This window comes from Diadema antillarum, unplaced genomic scaffold, assembly GCF_040938485.1.
Source record: "Diadema antillarum isolate AM-2024a unplaced genomic scaffold, OU_Dant_1.0 seq00000550_RagTag, whole genome shotgun sequence".
NCBI classification, from domain to species: domain Eukaryota; kingdom Metazoa; phylum Echinodermata; class Echinoidea; order Diadematoida; family Diadematidae; genus Diadema; species Diadema antillarum.
The window spans coordinates 3,450,023-3,475,751 of NW_027271495.1; the positions used below are offsets into that span (position 1 = coordinate 3,450,023).

At 38.5% G+C, this 25,729-nt stretch overlaps 1 protein-coding gene across 1 annotated transcript in view; it reads right to left on the reverse strand.

Moving 5' to 3' along the window:
• The window catches only part of LOC139734860 (cytosolic carboxypeptidase 6-like), a 111,486-nt gene that overhangs the window by 23,098 nt on the left and 62,659 nt on the right, over window positions 1-25,729 (reverse strand). Inside the window, exon 6 of the mRNA XM_071645640.1 lies at window positions 18,050-18,089. Within this exon, the coding sequence (XP_071501741.1) occupies window positions 18,050-18,089 (40 nt within the window). The remainder of the gene's footprint in view (window positions 1-18,049; window positions 18,090-25,729) is intronic.

A 25,729-nucleotide genomic window follows, 5' to 3' on the forward strand; every position in this document is an offset into this window, starting at 1 on the left:
TGCACATGTCGGTGCAGCAGTACTTTTATAAGTGCTACACTCACGATGGAGCAAAGACCTCAATCAACCAAAAAAAAAAAAAATGTAAAGATTTTTTGCTATGGCACAATGACATAGTCCGAGGAAATGCACTCCTGGCAGGAACATGACCTACATCAAACCCTGCACATGGGACAGCAGACACCAACAGGAGCCATGTCCCCCTCCGATGTAAATGGTCTCTCCCGAGGTGCATTTTGTGTTCTTGCTTGATTAGTCTAGCAATGTAAGCCTGCCAAATCCACCCCCTAATCCCGGTATACGCTACGTAACCTTCTTCAAGTCATTCGTGTCTGGCAGTCCGCCTACTTGATGCTGTGACCCTGCATTGCACGGTGTCTTTCTCCATGCGGAGAAAGTGCAGAGGAGCAGGAGTTCACGCTATGATGTCATTCCTCTTTCAAACTTGTCATGGGTGATAGATGGGACTTTGTGGACAGCTAAAAATACATGTTTTGAATAATGTTATCTCAGTACATGTAACAACAGTTTTCTTCTCTTAGACCGCCTTACAAAAAAGTAGCGAGTAGATTTAATGTTCTCATATCGCATCAAAAATGAAATCTACCTGCGGCAATTTGATACCTAGGGCAGTATACCAATTCACACCTGAGAAATATGTCTGAGTTGTAGGCTAGAGGTTAGCACCTGTAAATGTTCTGTCAAGTATCTGAAAGAACTTTTGCTCAAAGTATTTCAACCATCCTGATCACACTATACCATAACATGCATATCTACCACAATGAAAATGAGATGAATTTCTTACACTACCTCTCAACGATATAGACATACCTTTTGGAATATTCTGGTAGTCAGTAAAAAATACTACCCTAGGAAAATGTAAGAAAAGTTAATTACATTACATAACTCTTGTGCAATGCTCAGTTGTTATGTTATGTTTTGTTTTTTCTGTTGTTGAAAAAAAAGGAGATTTCACTCATTCTCATTTGTCTGGATGCTCATACAACACAGCTACATGGGACTGCAAAAGGAACTGATTCTTTTTGACAATTTGAAGTCCCGAACACTAGCTGACATCTAAGGCTTACTTCTATGATCAAGTTTTTCTTTGTATAAAGCTTGTTGTCTATGAGCCACTACTTGACACGAAGAGACATGAAATTTTGACACTCTTTGTTGATCTACAAATCAAACTAACAACAAAAAAAGCATACAATGTAACATATAGGCAACCTACAAGAAGGCCAATTAGTTAATTACACTCAAGAGCAAACAAAATTTTAACACTTTTTGCAGGAAAAAGAGCCCCCCCCAAAAAAATTTCCACACACATTGCGACGGCATAACCACAATGTCACTGCTCTACATTCGTTACACAGTGTATGATTCAGTACTCATTACATTGATTTTATTGCTCCATAACCATAATGTACAGTGCAAGGATATGAGGGGGGAGGGGAAGATCACATAGTAGGATACTGTACTGGAGATGTACTGTATACGTAAGACCAGGAACATTCGCAGCATGACACTTTCGTGTATTAGAGCCAACAGCCTTTTTCATGGCAAGAAACTTTTGCAAATTGAATTCAATGCATAAAGTAGACAAAACGCTTGTGTGCATTTTATTTTAACAAATCTTGGCTCCTGGCAAAATTTGCAAGTCTCATGCACTAGAAAATTTCTGGTTTTACACTAGTCTAAACCTTGTTCTCCATCTTTGCATCATCAATAGGTATACATTCTTTGAAATACATTTGCAACCATTCCTGATGTTATGAGGTTGACTTCACCTAATGTACCAACCCTTGTCAGCTATGCAGAGTGTAGAACATTTAACTACCAATATCTCAGGAAATGATTGCTTTCTATCATTGGTAACTTTCTTTGGTGACGTGAGCCTCAAGCCTTGAACTAACCCTTTGAAGACAATGTCAGAGAGATCTCTGGCTGATGTCTATGTAATAGATGTGTTACAGCATTTTCAATCTGACTGCAATGGGTTCATGGATTAAAGGTATAAGGTGAGTACATGTGGCATGTCAGCCGCATGAGGGAGACCTGCAGGTTTGCATGCATGTTGAAAGGTGTGTGGGCATGATGTAAGAAGCAATCAACTAGCAGGTGGCTGCAAGACAAGAGTGCTTGATTAGAATTAAGCGCTTAATGAGAAATGAATGTCCCGGTCAGTCCAAGAAAAGTTTGATCACATGAGCCATCGGGAACGCTCGATTCAAAAGCTCACTAAGAAACAAGAGAACTACCTGGTAGGCTACATAAAGTGGAAGGGGGGGGGGCAGATCTAATATGAACTTAGAATTAAGGAATTGTACTGCTTCATCAGAGAATTGAACATTCACCATCTCAGGTTAGATGCATGCAGAGATTACAGCGTCTGACACAATGGGCAATGCTCTTCCAATTATACTAAAAAAGAGCTGCACGAACAGTTTTAATCAATTTCGGGCCAACAACTGTAATCAAGTGTCAGAACCCAGCGCATGTACTGCACAACTCTCCACACCAGTAGCTGTCTATCAACAGCACTGAATCACAATTGACATAAGACCACATACAGCACCAAGTGGAAAGAGAGTTTATAGTGAAAGTTTTGTCATTTTTTCCAGCCTTCACTGGATAGCCATACAAGAACATGATTTTAGATCATTCACTCTCATACGTGTAGCTTCCTCATTTCAACGGCTTGGAAGAAACATCAGCAAAAAGCAGAGTTTAGATAAACAGCATAGGCATGAGGAAGAACGATTTATGTGAAGTACAATTTTGATTTCTTCATGACAAAAATATAGATAAAAGTTATCCTGTGCACTCACAGACAGCACTTAAAGAATGAAATCGAGGAATAACATGATATAACACACATTGTTTTATTGCAGCCAACAGAACCCAACTAAGTTCAGAATGCATACATGTCTTTATGTATGCATTACAACCACCAGGAAGGTACAGTAAAGCATACCCTTGATATCTGTTTTGCGTTTGGGGTGGGGGTAGTATGAATGAAGATAATATGTTCTCATTTCTTCTGATGGTGTTATGGCCTACTTTCTGGTGGGAAATCAATTTACATCAAATCAATAGAGGAGGCACGCACAGTTCATTGTATCACCTCAACTTCACAGTGATGTGGCTGACGTCATAGCACAGATAACAAGTGGCACAGACTCAAACATAGAAACATGTCCTCTCCTTCTCTTTGATTCATAGAGATTGAACACAAATTGATGAATTGACTGTAAGAAAATAACATGACTTCAGAACTAGAAGGGCTGTAACATAGTATGAAGTGAAAGGAGATGACCCTATTGTGTTTCCATATCTAAGGTAGATGTCATTTCACCATAAGACCTGCAAAGGTCTGATAGAAACCAATGAATTCTTCCCTTTTTGGGGGGTGGGGGGGGGGGGGGTATCCGAAATGTACTTTCAGCAGAGAACCATGTATTCATGTGCCCATTTCAAATTTCATCACATGGAAGGATACGAGTGGTCCACCTTCTAGTGAAGTGGACGTTGTGAGAAAATTTTGCTCTTGAGTCTCATTTTGTTTCATTTCATTTCATTTATTTTCAAATTCTCATTACAGTGTGAAGATCAACTGTGAGAACAATAAGATTATATTGGATTGCAACATCAAAAATACAATACATTGAGAGAGAACAAAAGATTAAAATGAAATTCTAAGAGAGAAAATGGAGGAGCTAGCAGAGGCCACTGGCCTATCTATGGCTGGGTTCCCACTTGAGATTACATATACATTTTGAGATACACTTAAAACAGGGAGAGAGAAAACAATAAATGACAATGTTTCTTGCTTAAATTTTTATGATTAACTTAAATTACTTTTTGACATAGTAATACATTTAGCTATTCAATTATGCTTTCTAAATGCAAATTTTTACAATTTCTCTTCCAAATATTAGCAGTTGAGAATCAGAAGGACATATTACAGCTGCATAGAGCAGTTCGTACTATCCTAGCTTTTCACTGATGTTCTGATGTTCAGAAACGAAAACTAATCTCTTAATTGATAGCTAAAAGAACACGAAAATTTTGTGAAAGTCTCCTTGAGCATAAACAAAAGTAACATACACTTGGCACATACAAAGTTTTGCAGAATAGAAAAAAAAAAGCCACGATAACAGACAAACTTAACTTCAAGCTGGATTCACTCAAAAGTAAAGTTTATTGTTGTCTCACGCAGGTGCGCACAGAACATTCATGGGCCTATTTTCAATTAATTTTTAATGAGAAGTGCTTCAATGATTAAGGACGGAGTACAGCATCTGATCAGGCAGACAGACATGACATAGCAGCAATCAAAAAATAGACCCGGGAGATAGAAGGGAAGTACAGGAAACGGTAAGAATGTGAAGGTCAAACGGGCATCTCTCCCTGCCAAATGCATTTGGTAATGTCAGATTGGAAAATTCCAAGGTTACCAGGCATTTCCATCTCTTCCGTTCTCTCTCCCTGTCTCTCTCTCCCTCTCCCTCTCCTCCCTCTCTCTATCCTTCTCTCTCTCTGTCTCTCTCTTCTCAATCTATCTATATCCATCTCTCTCCTTTTCTTCATAGAATATAATTGTCTTTGCCTTCATGAAGGAAGTATTCTCTCTTCTGCGTAGACCTAGGACTTATAGTAAGTATATGTCTCTCCCTCCCTCTCACTATCTCTACCTTTCTATCTTTTTCTTTCTCTCTCATCCTTGTTATTTCCTTCAATGTCTGACCCTCAATCTTCTCCCTGGTTGGTTCCTGAGACCAGGCCCAGTCAAAACGAATCATTTCTGGTGGAGCAGTCCCACCACAGGATGAATCATTCCCCTTCCTTCCCCCGCTGCTCTACCTGCTCAAGCCAACTCTATGTCTCCTCACAAGAGGATGTTGCGAGCAAGATTCTTTTTTTTTTTTCTTTTTTTTTTTTTTTGGGGGGGGGGGCGGTTGACTACTTGGTCAGCTTTGAAAAGATGCTCCAATAATCCCAGAACATGTTTTGTTCCTTAGGACACATTACACTGCAGTTATTCATGTAAAAGAAAAAAAAATCTTTGCTATCTTTGCTGACTCAAGTATATAAAGATTTTAAGAATTACCTTGCTGACCACATACATCAAAATATCTAAGAATAGATGCCGTCATCCTTCTAGAAAGCAATTTTGAAAATACTTCATTCTAAATATGTGTATTACTGCCAACTTGTGAATTTTAGTTTTCATTCAGGAACTCAAATATTGGATGGTAATAACTGAAAGATAATAAGCATTCCCACAACAGTACTAAAAATTGCACATGGTTTTAAGCAAAACTAACAAAATCCCCATTGAAAACGCCGTTAAGATGAACACTTGGACATTTAAGACAAATAGTGCACTTCCACCTACAGAATAGCAGTCATACAAATTATATGCTTCAAACCCTATTCAACCCCCCCCCCCCCCTTTTGTGTGTTTTTTTTATTTTTATCTGGACATGTTTAAAAGGCCAGAATGTCTGCGGCTGGACAGGATAGGTGGTGGTATTTCTCCCAGACAAGGCTTGTGGTCAGAAGGGTGCAGGGCTATGCTGTAATGTGATTAGTTCCAGGTGACGCACCTCTACATGCACTGTTCACTTCACTGCCCAGCGCAAGTGCGCTTGTGAGAGAGCGAGGGAGGGAGACGTTTACAGCCATTTACTGCCTCCGCTCCTCTTTTTGTTTTCATTGGCTTCTAAAATTGGCGAATCTCCCATTGTTTTTAGCATGAGCGAATCACTGGATCGTACAAACTTCTGGCAATTCAAGCATGGCAAGAACAGATATAGGCATTTATAATGCAAATCAGAAGAGAAAATGTCAAACTATTTCCCAACCTATTTGATAGTCTCTAATCATATTCTTTGGTCTTCTTCTTTAAATGCTTTTTTTGTGTGTGTGGAAGTGCTCCTCATCATGAATATGTTTTTCAGGACCAAGAACCACTGCAATGGAATGAGAAGCAGGTATCACTCTTTTCCCATTTCCCCCCCCCCCCCCCCTCAAAGAAAAAGGGAAATTAATTGATGCTATAAGGACATGCCAATAGAATCAATTTCAGTTTGGTTCTGTTAAAGTCTGGTTCTGATGCATAAGATTACTCCAAGTCATATGCACTTTACGCAAAATGCATGATTTCATTTCTCATTTCAAACAGCTTCTGTAAGTCTTACAGAAACCATCAGTTTGCCCAGAGAATAAACCTCTAGCTATCATGACAATTTTGTGGTGTTTACACGGTCTTCAGGTAGCAATCAAATGCAACTTTTGAGTGGTGCATGTACCTTTGCTAGAGTAGCATTGACTGATGGACCATGAGGGATCTGGCATGTTTGTACCTGGAAGTAGGAATGTCATCAATTAGACGCCAAAGACAGGAGGGCATTAAACCCTTCCTTCTTATACACATGTTCCTTTTCATTGCCTCATAATTCTCTGTGATTAATTCCTAAGCATGTCGACAATTGCGCTTCAGAATTTTATCATATGAGAGAGTGGGGAAAAAAAAAAAAATCAGCACCCTTCCAAGGCGCTTGATAGTTCAGCAAGATGTAATGATGGTGGTTTTACCAAGAAATGCCCCCCAGGAGAATGGCAAGCCCAGTGCATGTGGTTAAGCCATCCGGTAGCAAATGACAGACACGATCTTTGACTGTAATCTGTGCCCCCCTCCCCTCCCCCCCCCCCCCCCCCTGCACTTCCCCCTTCCTCCTCCCCTGCTCCTCACCCTGCTCTCCAGGCTGCTGCTAACTGACCAAAATGGAGAAATGCACATAGATGAAGACTAAGTGCATGAATGTGGAGAGACTACTGCAGAAATGATAGGTTGGTGATTGATGAATTACGTTATGACAGGAAGAGGGGGCAGTGGTGATGTCATAAAGCATGTCATCTGACAAATGACAGAGCAGACCCTATTCTCCGGATCTTCTCTTTTTTTTTTCTATCTCCTTTTCCGCTTGCTGATGGGGTGGGCGGTCTAAATTTGGGAAGCAACAAGCAGACGGAACTGGCATGGAGGGGGATCAATTGGTTGAAATGATACGCACTGACTCCCGGAATGACTGATCCTCACTTTGGTTGGCTATGATTGGAAATACTGCAGGTCATTGCATTGGAAGTAGGGCAGTAGTGCCTCTTGTTTTCTCTCATACACATGAGTCAGTGTTTGGCCCTCTGGCTCCCCACACTGACCTATGAATAAGGTCTGAGATAGATCATCGAACCTATTATAGTCCCTTTCTTTTCCTGAGCAAGGGAAAAAAAAATATTGATTAAGATTGATATGAATCACTCAAAGAAAAGAACACAAACAAATTTAAAGAGCAGCAACAAAGCAAAACAAAACAAAAAATTGCATTTTGTTACTCACACATTTGACATAACATGAGTCAATACTTTACTATCGGTGGCAAACATCTATTGACGCAGATTGACAAAGTTATAATCTACAGGAAGAACTGATTCAGAATCGGGCGGTTATTGACAATTTGAGCATACATTTATTTGATGAAACACGACTGAATGACATGGATCCCCATGCTGTCACTTCTGGTATCACGCTGCACATGAACTAATCTGCCTCTCTCCCATTCATTTGGGCAAAATTAATTGTGCATCCACGGATCACTTGCTTTCATTTCACAGAGTACATCACTGACAAGAGCCCATACCATCCCATGGCACAACTCAACAGGTAAACGGAGATACAGGGATTGGGACAGGATGAAATTATACACTGCAGCTCATGAAAACTGCTCCTGATTTCCATACTTTGTCCATCTGAAAACTAACATACAACTCTGAGAACATTATTTTAAAAAAAAAAAAATTATACCTGATTTTGATTTCAGTGCATACTAAATAAATTCTTATTTTCACATTTCAAACCCTGAAAACTCACAGAGAATCTTTCACAGCTGGCATTCTCTATTTCTAAATCAAGCAAATGAACTGGTATATATTCAAATGGCACCAATGATCAAGGCTCCTTGAAACCCATTACAGACTTCCATGCTTGTCCCATAGGGCTCCAAAGAATATGCTGACCAAAGCTACTATCAACAAAGGCTTATATTGAGTGAGGTCATAGCTTCAAAAAGAGCTTTTTAACTAACTCCATATGATTGAGGACCAAAATTTTCCATGAAGAATTAATAGTCATCATTGGGTGACTCACTAAAAGACTGTAATCAAGAGTTATGAAACAGAATCTCTCACCCTAGGGCACGGGAATGACAGAGTTGACTACAAATCCATGTACTTTTGTTTACTATCTACCCAAAGATATCAATGATCTGTGGAAATGTGTTTTCGATATCTTATTCACATTCTGGCTTGCATAAATGACAACATTTGAGAAAGCATCGCTTGGAAGAAAAAAAAAATCATATATTTCAATTAGAATGAGCTTTATTGAATACATCATAGCAGATATACATCTCTTCAACATGCCATGCCGTTCGTAGGCTTTTCATGTTTTGCTCATGAGACACCCTGTACTGCTTGTAAGCGGGCTGGGATTAGATTGTTGAATGTCATGTTAATTCCCTGATAGTGAAAACAATTACTCATTCTTGTGAGGATTGATTGCGTGCCCTTGGCTGCTCACATTCAGATTAATTTCTGAAAGGCCGCAGTGAGTCGAATAAAAATATGATTAACGAGAGTGAGGAGAGGATGAAAACCCCGGCCCCTTCCCTCTCTAAACTAAAAGTGGAGAGTCCGGGAAGAAGTAAACTATAAATTGTTGGTATTGTCAAACAAAACTAGAACGCCAAGCAGCACAGAAACTTTGGTGTCATAGAGGTAAAGATCATACAAGATTGAAATATAGCATCATATCCATTTGATGCCTTATAGTGAATAAATCAAGACATTATCTTGTTTACAGGGTATAATGCTATCAGTGTTAAAAACACACATAACTAAGGCAGCAGGCACCCCTTCAACTGAAGAAGTTCAAGAAGATGGAGTGTCAAATGGCTATAATTATCCAAAGGGCTGTCAGTTTTCTTAAGTGAACAAAAACATCCTACAGGTGCATTTGTGCCTTCAATGATCAGGGTTTGATGCTGCCATCTTTCTGAGGAATGTGAAGATTCATTTTTAACACTAACATAATATTGGGTATATATTTTCCTTTTTAACAAATTAAATTAAATGAAACTTCACCTAATGATAGAGCATATGAAACAAAAGTCAATCCCACCCAAAAATATGTGAAAAAATGTAAATCTGAGCTGTATGTAGTAAAAGTATTTGAAGGTATACTTTCCTGTAAAACCATTTTCCTCACTCTTCTGATTATTTCCACAAAATGAAACTGGTAGGATCTTCAGGTGTATATAAATTGACATGTCAGGTTAGTGTCAAGACAATTTTCATCTTTTATGTCAGCAATATTTGTGCAAATTTCTATTTGTGCCTGCCCATGCCTTTACCATTCTGCACTGCTCATTCTTCCTAAGTAGGGGTGGTTAAAAGCAATTACAATCGTAAAGACATATTTTCATAATATTCTCCAAAAAAGTTCCTGAGCAGAATGGCTATATTGAAGATACATTTCAATCACAGGTGCACACAATCTACGCATCATATCATCGGTTGAGAATGATAAGGGCGTTAAGTGACCACAAAACCCATAGTGTTCGAGAAGACTTAAAGCCCTTCTTATTCTCAACAGACACTATTGTATGGTATCACACTTGGTGATATAGACACACCTCTGGTCAGAATAGAAAACAATCAGACAAATTCTTATAACAGAAAGGTCAGGTTATGGGCACACATATAACATTTAGCACTTGGATCTTAGCTTCTCACAAATGACTTATTAATCTAACTCATTTGACTTTTTTAATGCATCCCCAGTAGCTTAGATTAGTGAATATATCATACTCTCACTCTATTTTTCTCTCACACTCATCATTTACACAGTGTACCTTTAGCTGAACCTTTTTCCCTTTTCTTGCAGTCTGTATTTGATGGAAACCAGCACGTTAATAAAATAAATGAGGGAATTACAGCCATTTCCTGCGTGATTATGGCCATAAATCACAACAATTTAGCCTAATGACCAGCATCTTTATAGTTTGTCAAACTTTGCGCTAAAATGAATTGAGTAAACAAGCATGGCAAAAGTTTCGATAATCAATCCCCTCCCCACCCCCCACACACACAAAAAAAGAAAGGTTAATGACAGTTGCAAAGGTTCAAAGTCTCAAAATCAAGCTGTGTGAAGAAACTATAGCCCTCAAATGATTTCAGTTGCATTTATTAATGCCAATATCCATCTAAAGCCTCGTTTTAACAGAGCCTTGTTACCATGACAGCATCTGGGTAGCATCAGGGTAAATTTTTTACCCTGCCTGTTAAAACAGTCCCTGCAAAATGTTGCTCTGACGTTGTTGCGGTAACTTTTGCCAAATCCTACACTAGCCAGCTAGGGTAATTACCACGGCATTACCCTGATATTACTTGTGTAACCCTTCTGTTAGTAACATTCCCTTGATGCACTCAACACGCATGAGCAACATTGCTGACAAAGAATGATTGACATACCTCACGTGCATGGATTGTAACCACTGATCTCTGTGTAGTTAAGATCAGTGATTGTAACCATGTTTTGTTTACAGACACACGGTCAGTGGGCGGAATAGTCGCATCCGTGGACACACCCTCTTCGTAGAAACCTACACAGAAAAGGTCTTTGGTGTAAGTCTGTTAAAACGGTACCCCTTGCTCTCATCTGTGGTTTTATTGTCCGAGACAAGGAATTTTGTTCTCCTGACATTGTCGCGGTGAGGTCTGTTAGAATGGGGCTTAAAAGCCTTCAAGAACTTCATACCAACCATATGAATCCAAGAGCTGTCATGTTTGTGACAACAGTAATGTGGGCTCCTGTAGGTTGTGTTTGCTTTACATTTCTACCATTCACACCTCTTTATTTCACCCATAGACTACCGGTACCATTCAAACCCTGTAATAAAACATGGTCACTGACAGGATGCAAAGACAAAACCTGCAGATTATTCTACGGCCCATGGGAACCAGATGTGTATTGCATTGATTCCATACAGGGCATCTCTGTGGAGGTAACTGGTTAACCCATTGAGGACAAGTCCCAAGTATACTCGGGCAAGTATCTGACGAGAAATGCACGTTGTTGCAAAATCAGCTAATCCTCAATGAGTTCAAGGCTATTTAAATCATTTTAGCTAGACAGTCCATATCACAAGAATTAACTCCGGGAGATCAGTTAACTAACATACCAGTACTTAAATTGCCTGAAAACCTTCATTGCAATTTTTTTCCCCTAAAACATAAAACTCTTAACTAAGGAATGCAAAATGCAGCAACTGCTGGAAAATGCAGCAAAGAATCCAATTATTGTAGAAAATCTAGTGGGAACAGGTGAATTAAATAACATTTTTGGTAGTCTGCATAGAAATATCCATATTATCGTTGATCAAACAAAGGGCCTACCACATAGCGATAACAGGTGATTGGGTATCTACTGTGGAGAGAATGTATGAAAAACAGGCATAAGAAGTATTCATGCATTGTATAGTTGGTCTGTAGTTTTATTTCAAGCAATTCAGAATAATAGTGAATTAAAAATGAAATATAAGATCACTTTTCCCCTTTGGTATCCATGAATATGCCTGACCAAAGGATTACATAACTCATCACTGTCAGTGTACAAGAACACCACTAGCAGTCAGTGTATAGGTACACCATTGACGGTCAGTATACAGGTACCACCACCACCAACAGTCAGTGTACAGTTACACCACTGGCAGCCAGTGTACAGGGACATCTGCAGTCAGACAACAGGTGATGCATTTTCCATACCCTTTTAGCATGGCTGCATGCTGTCAGAGATTTGAGAGTCATATCAAGTAATAGAGAAAGGGGTGGAAACTGTTGGAGAGAGAGAGAAAAAAAAACATTCTCACCAATGGCATTTTGTTTACAGGTGGGGATAAAAGGAAGAAGCAGCCACCTGTCAATCGACATTGATTAGTTGTTTTGACAGTATGGTACACTGTTGGAATGCTAACAATCCATCTAGGTGTCATAAACAAACACCAACTCTGGTGTCAATAACCCCCTGGATGCAAAAATCTTGGGTCAGGTAGGTCATTGACTGACACAGATTTGCATGGCCGTCATGCAAACTTATGCATTCACTCTACCCTTCATAAGCAGAGCTAATATCATAAAGAGTTATGATAGCAATTAACCACTTTATGTCATGCTGCAGTAAATGTGTAGAGCATTCTTGTATGCAGCAGCTCCTTCATTCATAATCTGCATACAAATGTACCATTCTGGTCCTTCATTGCTTAATCTACGGCATAAATTATATGCATTGTATAATACGTACTAATTCTGCTATATCAGACAAGCCACTGCCAACAAGGGGGGAGGGGGGAGGTCGCACATGGTCTGTTATGGAAATATTAACTGGATTATATACATTACAAAAAGACTTATTCATGGCAGTAATTGACAAAATACACAAAAATATGTGAGGGGAAAACTGACTCAAAGATATTAACAAAAACACATACTTTACATGCTCAAGTAAAATCTAGCTGTCAAACAGCTTGTACAGTATTTTTGTATACACGTGCCAAGACATGATTTAGAATATTTTCGTTTCCTGCTTTGAAGTGTCTGAATAGGTTGGACAATAATAAAAAGTTGTAGTAAGTGAATCTGCACACAAATCACTTCTGGTCCCATTAGCTGAGAAAAAAAAAGAAGAAAAAGAATGATTCTTTCCTCAATTAGTATGCAGCCAGCAATGCACTGAATTCTTAAAAGTTTTTCTGACTGGGACAAGACATCAACATTCCATTCATGACTGTCTCCCATGAGTGCTAATGGTCATTGCATGAATTGGTATGGACAAGCTTCCTTGAAGACAAAAAATAATCTACGCTACAGAGCCATAGACAGGACCCTTTTGTCTATGGGTTGGATATTCTGGTTTCTATATATGTTACATTCTATTTCTTGCAACAACAACAACAACAACAACAAAAATATTAATGACTGTGGCCCATCCACAGATGCCCACTTGATTTTTTTTTTTTTTAACCATGGAATATATCGTCCATCATCCCAAACTTTTGTGAATCCATTTTTTTTTCTACGAAAAAAGAAAATGCAGTCTAAATTGATGTTGCCCTATCAAGTGGGTATTGACAGTTGCTGTAACATATTCTAAATGATACTATTTTCCTTTTTTTTTTTTGGTTTCTTTACATTATGTAATGATGGCGTCAACATTTACTGATGTATGCTGGCATGTCATGCAAAGAACTAGCAAAGCTTTGTTTGATTACAAATGTGTTGTTCTCATTAGCAATGGTCTTGTTTTACGGACGTTCTTTTTATAGCAATATGGGGAAGAACATCAAGTTTTGTGACAAATGTGCTCTTACTTTCCAGGGAGTTAGCAATGTGTAATGATTATGGGCTGTCTAGACACTCGCACCCCTGCATACAACAAACGCACACAAAATCTCTGATGCGCTTTGAAAATTGTCAGCTTCATCTAAATCCACTTAGAGAGGCCAAATTTTGACATCACCCTTTGCCAATTGAAAGCAAGGCCAAATTTAAGAGACACATGCTTGCCTGGATACGTGTTTAGTCAATCTCTCAGTGTGGTGAAAATACTCTTGTTTTCTTTTTCTTTACCCCCTTTTCTCTTCAGCAACATGACAATTGAATACGTTGGCTCAGCGCCTACATAATTCATGTAACAGTAAAATACAATAAAAAGAAAAATGCAAAGGACCTAAAGGCTCCAATTAATTGTGCATTTCCTTTTATAAATCACACCTATAAATTGACATTTAATGCACCTCCACTAAAACGTCATCATCGCACGCTGCCGGGCTGCACGGTTCGTGGCGAGAAACTAATGAGCTGGGATGGGACCAAAGTCCGTAGTGCTTATTAAGCAGCCCGTACACGGAAAAATCCCCCGGAAATTTCAGCTTTTGTTTTTGTGGTGCACTGCGTTTTTTTTTTTTTTTCCTCTCGCTCTCTCTCACTAGTTAGTCCCATTCCCGTTTATGGTGCAGAAAGCTGGAGATATAGAGGCCCTGTTGCTATGCTGATAATTAAGAGTAATGGCAAAGAGTGGTTTTGATGGGGTGAGAGGAAATATGAGCTGTCATGTCACATTAGGTGTTTATGATCATAAAACACACTTCAGCCATGGGAGGGTATAATGTGCCCTGTAATTGAGGGGGGTGAAAATATCATGATTTCCACTGACAATCAGCCACCACTAAGTGCTGGGAGCCGGTTCTGCCTTTTGGGAAGTCAACAGAGACGAGAGGAATTGGTTACAGAGAGGCTGGACTGCTGCCTGGCATAAATTTCACGGACAAATCCTGTTTTAAACTAACCAGTTGATACATACTTCCTGCTATCACTCACACTTTGCACAAGGGTTACATAACACTGAATTATCCATCAGTCCTTATTGCTCAATAATTACAGTAAATACAAAAGAAAAGCTGAAAGTCAATGCAATGTATACACAATGTGGACTCTTTGTCTCCAAGCTGTTACTTAATGTGTCTCTAGACACACATACAAGTCTGCAGACCATCAATCAACAAACACTACAAAATGACAGTCAATTTAGCAGCTCTACTCTTCTCATATGGAGTCTTTAAAATATGATCCGTAATTTCCATCATAAATTTCTGGTCACATTTTATATCCTGTCCCAAGGCAACTAATCTTCACACCAAAGATAGGGACATCAGCATGCCATACCATAGCCCATTGTTCAGGAATGTCAATGTCCTAATCCACTGTCCTTCCTTATAGTTGGTCCTATTATGTTCTAACCTCCCCAGATACACACACTCCCACACACATTAAGTAGAAAAACAGTTGTGAAAATCTCTGTCTCAAACACGTGCAGCTCTATTATCATCCATTAAAAGCTTAAGATTCATATTAGTACAAATTTGTCAACAAACAAGATTCGTGGCCATGCTGCTAACAAAAATAGGTGTGAACAATAAAATCTTTCTCAGGTGTAGATCTATTCTATGTTCAGGTTTACTTAAAACATCAGAGCACACAATCAAACCAAGAAATAAGATGATAATGTCATAGCCTCAAAAATTTTCATTCTCCATGCCACAATTTCAGCTACATTTCCACCTTCTGACATGCAATAGACTGGTTCTATAATGTATTCAGATTTTATGCATGCTTTGTTCACATAAGTTGTTCTCACCAACCACATAGCTTGCTGGAGGCTTGCCCTACCTACAGCAACAACTACATGAATTCCTGACCATAGAACTTATAATGGAGGGAACAGGTGAATGAAAGAAAAGAAACATCCATAAATTGTAATACCTGGTACACTGAGTACAGCAATGGTCTATTCAAGAAGAAGAAATTAATGATGAACAAAGTTCAATACTATGTCGGGCCAGTCTCAAGGCAAGCTTTCTGATTTCAATAGCAGGCTTTGTATAAAAAAAAACCAACAACATAAGATTTGAATAAGCAAGTAGTTAAACTGTTCTTTTGTAATGAAAGACTACAATACAAAGCTAAAATAAATGGCAACCTGGAAGGCCTGAAACATGCATGAATTTGGTTACATTAGAGAAGCAGTCTTCCAAGGACTATTTGAATGATATCTGAGGCCTGCAGTGCACCTGTTTAGACAATGGGGGAAATAGCTGGTTGTTGGGAGCCTGAGGTTAGCAGTGGTATACTCTTGGATTGCTCTATGTTTTCACTCATTCACAAAGCACAGACACAAACAGGAGTAAACATTCATGCCATCTGTAATATGCCGATGTAATACACAGCTCCCATCTTGTTCAGCCTTCACAGATTCTTAACATGCAGGCCAAAATGACACGTATGACATCGAAAAAAAAAAGTGATGCGAGTACAAATATGCGATGCACGTATAGAAGAATTTGGTCATTTATGCATAAAGTGCCTGCAAAGTCCATACAACTGGACTTGTCACATTCAACTGAGCTTTAGCATGGCTATAGCAAATTGTGTTTCACATTTAATAACCTAAATGATAAAGATCACACGAAAAAATGCAATGAAATCATGACATTTACAGTCATAAAATATAATCCCCAACTAATCATTAATTACTCTGAGAAACAACTTTTTAATCCTTGTTTTTCTTTGTTTGTTTAATCATTTTTGTTTAGATGAAGAGAAACTAATGCTCAAGCTCAGTTGCAATGATATAAACAAATATCTTCTATGTAATGCGCACTATCTCCTGCCCTTGGGATATCAACAAGTGAATGTATCTCAGAACTTATGGTACAGACAAGTCTCATGGCAGATAAACAAAATAGAGACTACTAAAGAGCATCTATAGAATTACCATTTTTAGGTATGTGAAGAACAAAATAGCCAGAGGTTGATTCACTATCATTTACTTTTATTTCTTTTTTTAATACGCCAAACACTAATGTCAATAGGCGTTTTCACATCAGCCCAATGTTTCGAAATAGCACGCTATTTTCTGACTTGGGAAATTAACCCGATCACGAAATAGTGCGCTATTTGATAATGTGAACACAAATTAGAGCGCTAATTGTATCGCTCTGATCGAGAAAATTTCTTGAGTCCAACTCAGGAAATTTGTGAAATAGCGGGATAATTGGCAAACTAGTGCGCTATTTGATAATGTGAAAACGCCTCAATAAATTAGCGCGATGCATCCCATCATGCATAGCGTGTGTGACCCGATCGATCGAGGCAAACTGCACACAAATCATGAGGAATTTTTGAAAGTGCACACATTACTGATGCTGTTTGCACATGCTCAGCTGTCGAATTAGCTCGAAAAAATTTCAGCTAATTCTCTTCGGGCTGATGTGAATAGGAAATGAAATAGCGCGCTAATTCGCAATCGCGAAAAATATCTCGAGTTTGGATTTTTATCGGGCTGATGTGAAAACGCCTAATATGACATCCTAAACCTATCGAAAGCCCTGGAAAATATAGAATACAGACTATGGACAGAACAGCAAAATGTCTCTGCATACACACCCTAGTCTAAGGCTTAGAAGCAGTTCAAAAACACACATTATGAAAGGTTATGAACTCCCTACTTCTCTAACAAGAAGGTTCCATATCCCTATGGATGGACCCCTCCCCCCCCCCCCCCTCTTAAAAAAAAGGGAAAAAAAATCCTTTTATGCCACAGGAAATGAAGACACCTGTCTTTTGTTTGAACTTTTTCTCCAGATATGCATTGGGCTAAAGACACACAACAACAAATCTGTGACAGGCATGAATTTTTACGCTGAATATGTTTTGAAAAGGAACAATTCAGGCATGCTGAATTGGGTCTGTGGCAGATGCAAATTGAGCAGCATCATCCTTTTTTTTTTCAGCTAACCTACTTATTTAATTGTACAGAACATAAGGCTGCTGGACATTTGGTTTACATTTATCAACAACTGCTGAGCTTGTTTACTGGCGATTCTGGATAATTTGCATGGTATGCCAACCTGTCAATTTCACACCTCTGTGTCAGTCAGTAAACATACATTCTTCAGTTTTGGTCTGTCTATTGCATTTTGTTTTTGCTGGGATTTTTTCAGGGTCATCATGCATACATTTTATTAAAGAGTTTGATTACTATGATAATGTAAATTTGAAGGTTTAATCACAAAAACAACTATGACCTCCTATTGTTTTTATATTGTCTTTTATAGTAATTTCCACTTGCCTTTGAATCTTTTTTTTAAATTGCAAACAAATCCACCGCATTAATCTACCTCGCTGGTGTGTTTACTAATCCTGGCAAGAGCAGAATTTTGTTGTTGTTGTTGTTGTTGTTAGCTCCTTCCCCTAATCTCCATATTTATCCCTCCCAATGACCTCCATAGATTCAGACGTAAATATGAGCACACATCAAACACTTGGAATGTCGAAATAAGGAGACACACAAAATGATCCCACATACCTGGAGCTGTTATTGTCAGCAGATCCAATCTCCGTTGTTGCTGTAAACGAAGGAACAAAAAAAGAAGACACATTACAATTTCTTATTATGCCCAATGTTCTGTTGTTACCATGGACATTATTTGAAACATTTCCACTGTCTTGTACTAGTTTATATTTTATAACATATATTTCTGTTTGTTTGGACCATTAGATTCACTGGCACAGTCATAGTGTTGCATTGGATATGTTCTGGAAAGCAGGATACATTCTACTATTGCATTGTGATATTGTGGCATACTAAATTTTACATGATATGGTGATGGACCTTTTATCAATGAGGAAAAGAATTTACTTGTTCTTTTAGATGACAAACAGAAACACAGAATATTTCCAAACAGAAATAGGCATTTATAATCAGTATCTTCCATCAAACATAATATCTCCAATATTCCAAGATCCAATGTAAGGATACTGCACTCACAGCTTAATTGTGCGTGATAAATTATCACCAGGGCAATGAAGTATTTAGCCAAGCCATCTCATGATACACTCCCATAATGGACAAGCCACTATTTGAAAGCAGAGTCTTCAAGATTTTCACATTCACGCCAAACTATCTCAAGAGAAAAATACACACAGACAAAAAACAACAACAACAACAACAACAACAACACAACATACACATATACAGGACAATGGCTTGCATTTTGTACAATGTGTAAAGAGTACTGGAGGCAATATTACTTATGAAAGATTCTTAGGTTATTGGTCAATGCACTCTCTCACACACAGTCAGATAATTTGTCCAATGAGCTAAACTAGTTTCATGACTTGACGTAGCTCACTCTGTGATAACTGACACCATTTATATCAGCAACTACACATCATTCCAGATGATGGTCAGATACGCTACTAATTATGTTGATTGTGCAAATCACCCAAGCTTTCATGCATAGCTACCCACCTCCCTCCTAAACATCCTGCCCCCTTTGGTAAACTGATAGCCTAGTGACCAGCTACTTAACGACTCCCATACCCCCTTTCAAATTTGTTTCCCTTCCCTGCATGGTTCAGCCAGGCCGGCTAGTGGGGGATGGATGGCTGCCCTGATGCACCTTGACAAGCCCCCCTCTGGTAGCGGCCCTCTCCCGTTTCACCCCCAGCCAAGCCCGAACACCATTAGGGAAATTACTGCTAGCCAGAGCGCATCTCGCCTCGCTCTGCCGCCCTTGCTGGCTGCTCCCTGCACAGCGGAGAGATGTGAAGCCCCGTGATGTGATTACACCATACTAACGATATCGTCTCCATCCAAAGGAAGGTAAATAATAATATACAAAGTGGGGAAGAAGGAGAATGAGAGCCAGGCGTGGGATTTAATAGCATCCAGGAGTGACAATACCTCATTTGAAAAATTAACCTGAAAGATTCCGGCAAGGAACATACTGCTTGCATTAGATGAAAATATAAAACTCACTAGCAGTTTATAGCATGGAGAGGAACACTAGATAGCGACGGCAAGATCACTGCTTAAATTCTCTCTTGATGAATTGTAAAGATATCTTGAAACCAAAAGTGAGCACATTTCAATTGAGTGCTCCTCTCTCCATAAAATCAAGCTTCAAGTCTTTAGATTTGCATGGTTAGTGAAAATTCAGAAAGGCAAATTCTGGTTTTTATCCAAGTCAATGAGATTTGCAACAGATGAAGGGCATAATGTGAAGATTTTTGGAGCAAACACAACAAATTGGCTATATTAGGGGACAGTGACTTCTCCCTCTCTCTTTCTTTCTCTCTTGTAAACAGAAAGTGAATAAGTCTATAGGGATCAGGGTCCCTGGTCAATTCAAGTTATACAGACATCCTCTAACAGTGATGTATTATTCAAATCACTAGTATTACCTTCCTAATGGACAATTCACAGGTAGCACTGAGTCATGAAATAAATCACTGTCAGCTGCGTGGCTCAAATTACCACGCGAACTTGGTACACCTGCACCACTAATACTACTTAAAAGACAAAAGCAACTGTAAAATACTGCTGTGGAGAGTGAAAACAAAAAAAGAAAATAATATGATGATGAGAAATAAAGACAAATATATGACAAAATGATCACTGGAGAAGATTTGGCTCAAATATAAATTCTACGGAAATCAAAAGGCAATAATACAGACACTGCTACTAAATGAAAGAAAACTTTGATTTATCATGATCTGGCCATAGTTCCGTTCATATCTTTCATTCAACATTTTCTCCAAAGTGAGGGAACTTTTGTCACAACATTACCGTAATAAGTGCCAAATTGTCAGGTCTGTAGAAGCCTTTCAAAGGAATATTAGTATCACAAACTTGAAATACAGACCCTCACACTTTAATTACATTAAACATCCCCACATACAGTAATGTTTCAATTCTATGCACGCTTTTCCAGCATGATCAAAGTTGTGGCATAATGTACACAAGCCACAGATTCAATGAAAGTAAAGCATTAAACAAGTGCTTAGCTACCTTTGAATATTTGATAGTCACTCAGAAAATGTTTGAGGACTTATCATTTTGCAACAGCAACAGTTTGTGATAAAGTAGCTCTGTGTCTACATACACACAAACCACACACACAGACACACACACAAAATGCTGTAACATAATGTCAATCTCTGTGCTACAATATACACCATTGTGACATACAGAACAAGTGAATTACTTTGGTTATAGCTTGCTTAAAGCTACTAAATCACTCCAATAATACTATTTCAAGGTTTTCTACTCTTTTTTAAAAAAGTAAATTAGAAAAATTATTTTAAACCTTTGTGAACATCTTTGAGACTGGGTGCAGATATACAGTTGAAGGGAACTCTACAATGTCTCATTCTAAGATACAAACTGTTGACTTGCATACATATTCCTATTAAGTTAGATACATAGATATATTACATTTTTATCTCCACTTCATGCTATCTAATGAAGATATGAAATTACACCAACAAATTCACACATTAATGTTGAGTGATCAATGCTTTAATGTGATACTGCACATGGGGAAATATTGGAAAGGGCATATGAGATACATTCCTGAAGAATCTGTGACCATCAACTGTACGAATCATGCTTTCATATAGCACAGCAATTAAACCAATGATTTGGGTGTGCTAAGCTACAATATCAAGACTCTCAAGTTCATAATATTGACCATACACATAACGATAAACATATAAACATAATTTATGTGTCAAGTACAGGTATTACTCAATATCCAGTAAAGAGAAAGAAGAGTCGAGGATCATGTTTTCATTGTGCAAGTCCTTTTTATTCATCTTGCTTTGATGTGAAACTACCAAGGCCTGCAGCATGTGGTATATCTGCACAGTGCACAGCCAAGTCAGAATCCAGCCTGTCTACCTGTTGTGCATTCAGGAAGAGCGCCCCCACTGGCAGAGTTTGTACAGTCCAATCTTGGAGATCTTGCCTTTGAAGGCATTTCTCTCCACTGCAATGTCATTCCCATCACAAACCAGCCTCACATCCCAGACAAAGTTAGCTATGACCAAGGAGGTTCAAGAGATGGAGTTACAACTGACTATTTATTATTCAATCAGCTGTCAGTTTTCTATGGATGGACAAAAGAATTCCACAGGTGCATTTGTGCCTTTGATGTTCGATGCTTGAAGCCGCCATCTTTCTGAGCAATCTGAAGACTCATTTTTAATGCTCACATAATATTGGATATATGCTGCTCGTTTATATATCAAATGCAATGAAATTTCACCTAATGATAAAGTATATAAAACAAAAGTCCATTCCATTCGTAAATATGTGCAAAAGTGTAAATCTGAGCTGTATTTTGTGAAAGTGTTTGAAATTCTACCCTCATGGAAAGCCGGTTTTATCACTTTTTCTCCCTATTTCCGCCAAATGAAACTAATATGGTATCATCTTCAAGTATAGTTCTTTATAAACTAATATGTCAGATTAGCGTACAGACATGTACAGTCGAGTAATTTTGATATATATCTATTTCAGCAATATTTGAGCAATTTCTATTCGCGCATCCCCGTGCCTTTACCATTGTCCACCGCCCATCGTTTGTAAGTAGGGATAGCGAAAAAGTAATTACCATCACAAAGACATATCTTCCTTGGAAAGTGGCTGGTGATTATGCAATGAGACACGAGTCAATTGTCTTCGCATCTGAGCGGCAGATCCAGTTTGACACATACTTCAAATATTTTTGAGTGGTGGCTTCGAGCATGGGATCAAAGCGTATAAGACTGTTGTGACTCCATTTCTCGAACCTCCTTGCTATGACCAAGAGCTGGCATTTGTAGAACTCTGTATATCTTGCCCACTCCATCATGAGAAAAATAATGTCAGTCAAGAAATTAATAGAAAATAGTGTATTTATAATTATATAGACACATATTCATATAGCTTTTCAAAACATTTCCATGCACTTTCAGGAATCACTCTCAGGAAGCAGAGTAATTCTACAGTCTTTGATTTTTTTTTTTCATATTTGCTTTACTTTGGAGAAGGTTTGCTGGTGTCTGTCTCTCTGTCCGCTGTGCTGTTTTTATGACAATAATTTTATATTAAAGTATGTTGACAAGAACACAACAGTACAACATCACTTCAAGGAAGGATTAATTTTCAGAATTTTAGGTTGTCATTCACCACACATAACTACAGATCCTCTATCATGGAAGGGTGGCATTCACTTGGTGAACAGCCTCAGTTAAGTCAACATTTGAAGTAAATCTGTATGCTCCACATTCCTCACCCCCCCCCCCCCCAAAAAAAAAAAAAATACTATCACTTACTACAGCTGCTTTGGTGTACTGAAACTTCACACCAATACCTTGTAAGCCACAAAATGAAACATTTTCACAGCTGTCAGTTGGAATTTAATCAGGCAATATGCCTCTTTGGTGATTTAGGTTGGATTTTATGCTGTATATCAGAAGGTTTGAATATACACTGACTGGAATGTCTCACATACCCTAGGTGAACGGCAATCACCCTGCATACAAGGCATGCAAGGTGTTATGTACAACAGATAAATAATTCATGAAGGGACTTGTTTTGTTCACGTAATCCCGGCAGGACAAATTCAATGATGAGGCTGGCATATAATTCCCCACTTCACAGGTATGGTATATGGATTAGGGGTTTAGTCCTGCATTGCTGGATGCATAATTGAGGAGCTAACTTTGCGGGGTTGGTGATCGCAGTGCTCTCCTGAAATCATCGTGTCAAACGCAGTGTAGGATGGATGGAACCCCATAGCACACAGAATGCCTTGTCTCAAGAAACCTTATATGATACTGCAAGTAAATCTTGCAGAATACATGTGTTTGTCCAGGTAGATGATAACTTATACATGACAGGGGAAAAAAAACACACAAATTTTACTCGATCAATCTTACCCACACAAGAGACAGCACCATTTTAGCAAATTTTCTACTTTTGAAATCAAAACCACATACACTATGTGTGATGCAAAACCATTATCATGCAATACTAATGTTTGAATACCATTCTATGTCATATTCAACATGAAATAAATGTTTATCATTAGTCTAATCCTTTATCTGGGATATTTTGCCACAAACAAAAGAAAAGGTTTTACAGCGCTTTCTGTACAATGTGTACTTAAAAGAAAAAATCCCCAAACTAAAAAATTTGATATTGTATTTAAAAGACAATATCAAGGGACCATATTTTCCCCTTAAACATCGCTACCATCTCATTTTTGGGTAATCAATGCTTCTGTAACTATCTTTTTCTTGCATTTGATTATTCAAAAGAAGAGTTTTACTCAATCCACATTGATATTTGGGCTTTGTTTCCTTTGAGTGAATGTGTGAATTTAGCACTGTTGACTAAGTTATGAATTATGACAGTATGCAGCAGACCGTGTAAAGAATTAACCCGTCTCAAAGAAAGTTATGAAATCTAAGCAGACCAACAGGTCTCCTGCAAGTTACGGCTTTAGAATCTCTTCCTAAACAACAGTGACATATTCCAGGTGCTAACTTCATGAAACCTAGGTGTGTCCAACAACAGACAAATATCTATCTCAGCCACAATATCTATGAACAAAGTCTGCGCAACTACGATCTGTAGTGGAGTGGCTGGCAGTAACCAGTCTACCCTTGACTCAAGGTCACAGCAAAAAACTTTTCATTAAGGGCACGATTAGATGAAATGCAGAGTGGCAGAGAACACAGCCACAGCTCACGATCCGCACCGGTTGCAGACTCAAGGTCGCTTGACAAAAGTTAATGATTCCATTAACTCAAAATCACACTGACACACACCCTGTACGCTTGAATTGAACATGTGACAAGAATAGCCACAACGCTGATGAAGGGGATTCAATGTACCTCTACACCAATACAGCATCAACTGTAGCTCAAATCCCCATCCCATTTTTATCTTTAATTATTCTATATGAATAATGACGGCAGAGTTGGGCCTGAGAGCCAGACACAACAGCTACCAATTCTGTGAGATCCTACAGTAATTGATATTGTTCAAGCAACAAGTGGCTGGTAGCATAATCTCCCTACGTACACCATTAGAGAAATTAATTGCGTACCATGCATCCCATAGCACGACTTCCGGTTACACTACCACCCACTCTCCTTTGTCTCAGCATTACACGATTTCCCTTCATCGGCAGCATCCTAGAAATGCTTTCTACACATGATAAGGTGTTCTCTCAATCTCTCAGACATCGATCGACCGACATTTGTGATGGTTCATTTGCTGTAAATCTAAGCAGTCAAGTACAAATACCTGTGCCAATAGGTAATGGAAAACCTTACACCTCTCCCTGTCCATTTTGGTGACCCAATGCACATAATTACCACAGTACAGGTCTTGACTACTGTGCATCTATGTAACTACCACTCTGTTTATGCAAGTACAATGCTCATGCATTAATTTGTACAAGATCAAGGGAAAGCATGGCGCCGTTCACAGTGAACAATTAATCTAAAAGATAAGGAATGCGCTTCATTCGTGAGTACATCATTCAGTGTTTGGTGTGATCTACTCCTTTCTGATTCATATCTATCAAGGTTCAATACTTCTCATCTTGGCATTTGTAATCAATGTGTGTACAAACATGTACAGAAGCTCTTTCATGCACACATAGTCTGTGTTGTCTCCGACTCATAAAAAGATCAACTGATCAACACTGCCCTATATCAATATTGATAATCTAGTGTGAACAAAGCAAAGCTTCTGGTCATTGTACTTTCATCTGGTTCAAAAACGATACTGAAAAGCACACACATGCAAAAAGAAAAAAACAACAACACACACACACGCACGGGTATCCAAGCACATGTCATTATTGTTATCATGCTTTATTATTCATGAATTTGTGGGGGGTAAAAATTATTCATGTCTCGTCTTTGTTCCATTTTCTCTCTTTCTCTCTCAAAGACACACACACATGCACACACACACAAACACACAAACACACATACAAACACATTTTCTCTTTCTCCCTCTCTCTTTCCTTCTCTCCCTCTCTCTTCCTCTCTTTCTCTCTTTACCCATTTCTATTGTTTTATAATTTCTTTATGCACTTTGTCCTGTCTCCTTGCATTTCTAAAGTGTTCCTGTTGTTGGTTGGAAATGACATATTATTCTCATTTCCAGACTGTACTACTGAGATTGGTGATAGCAGAG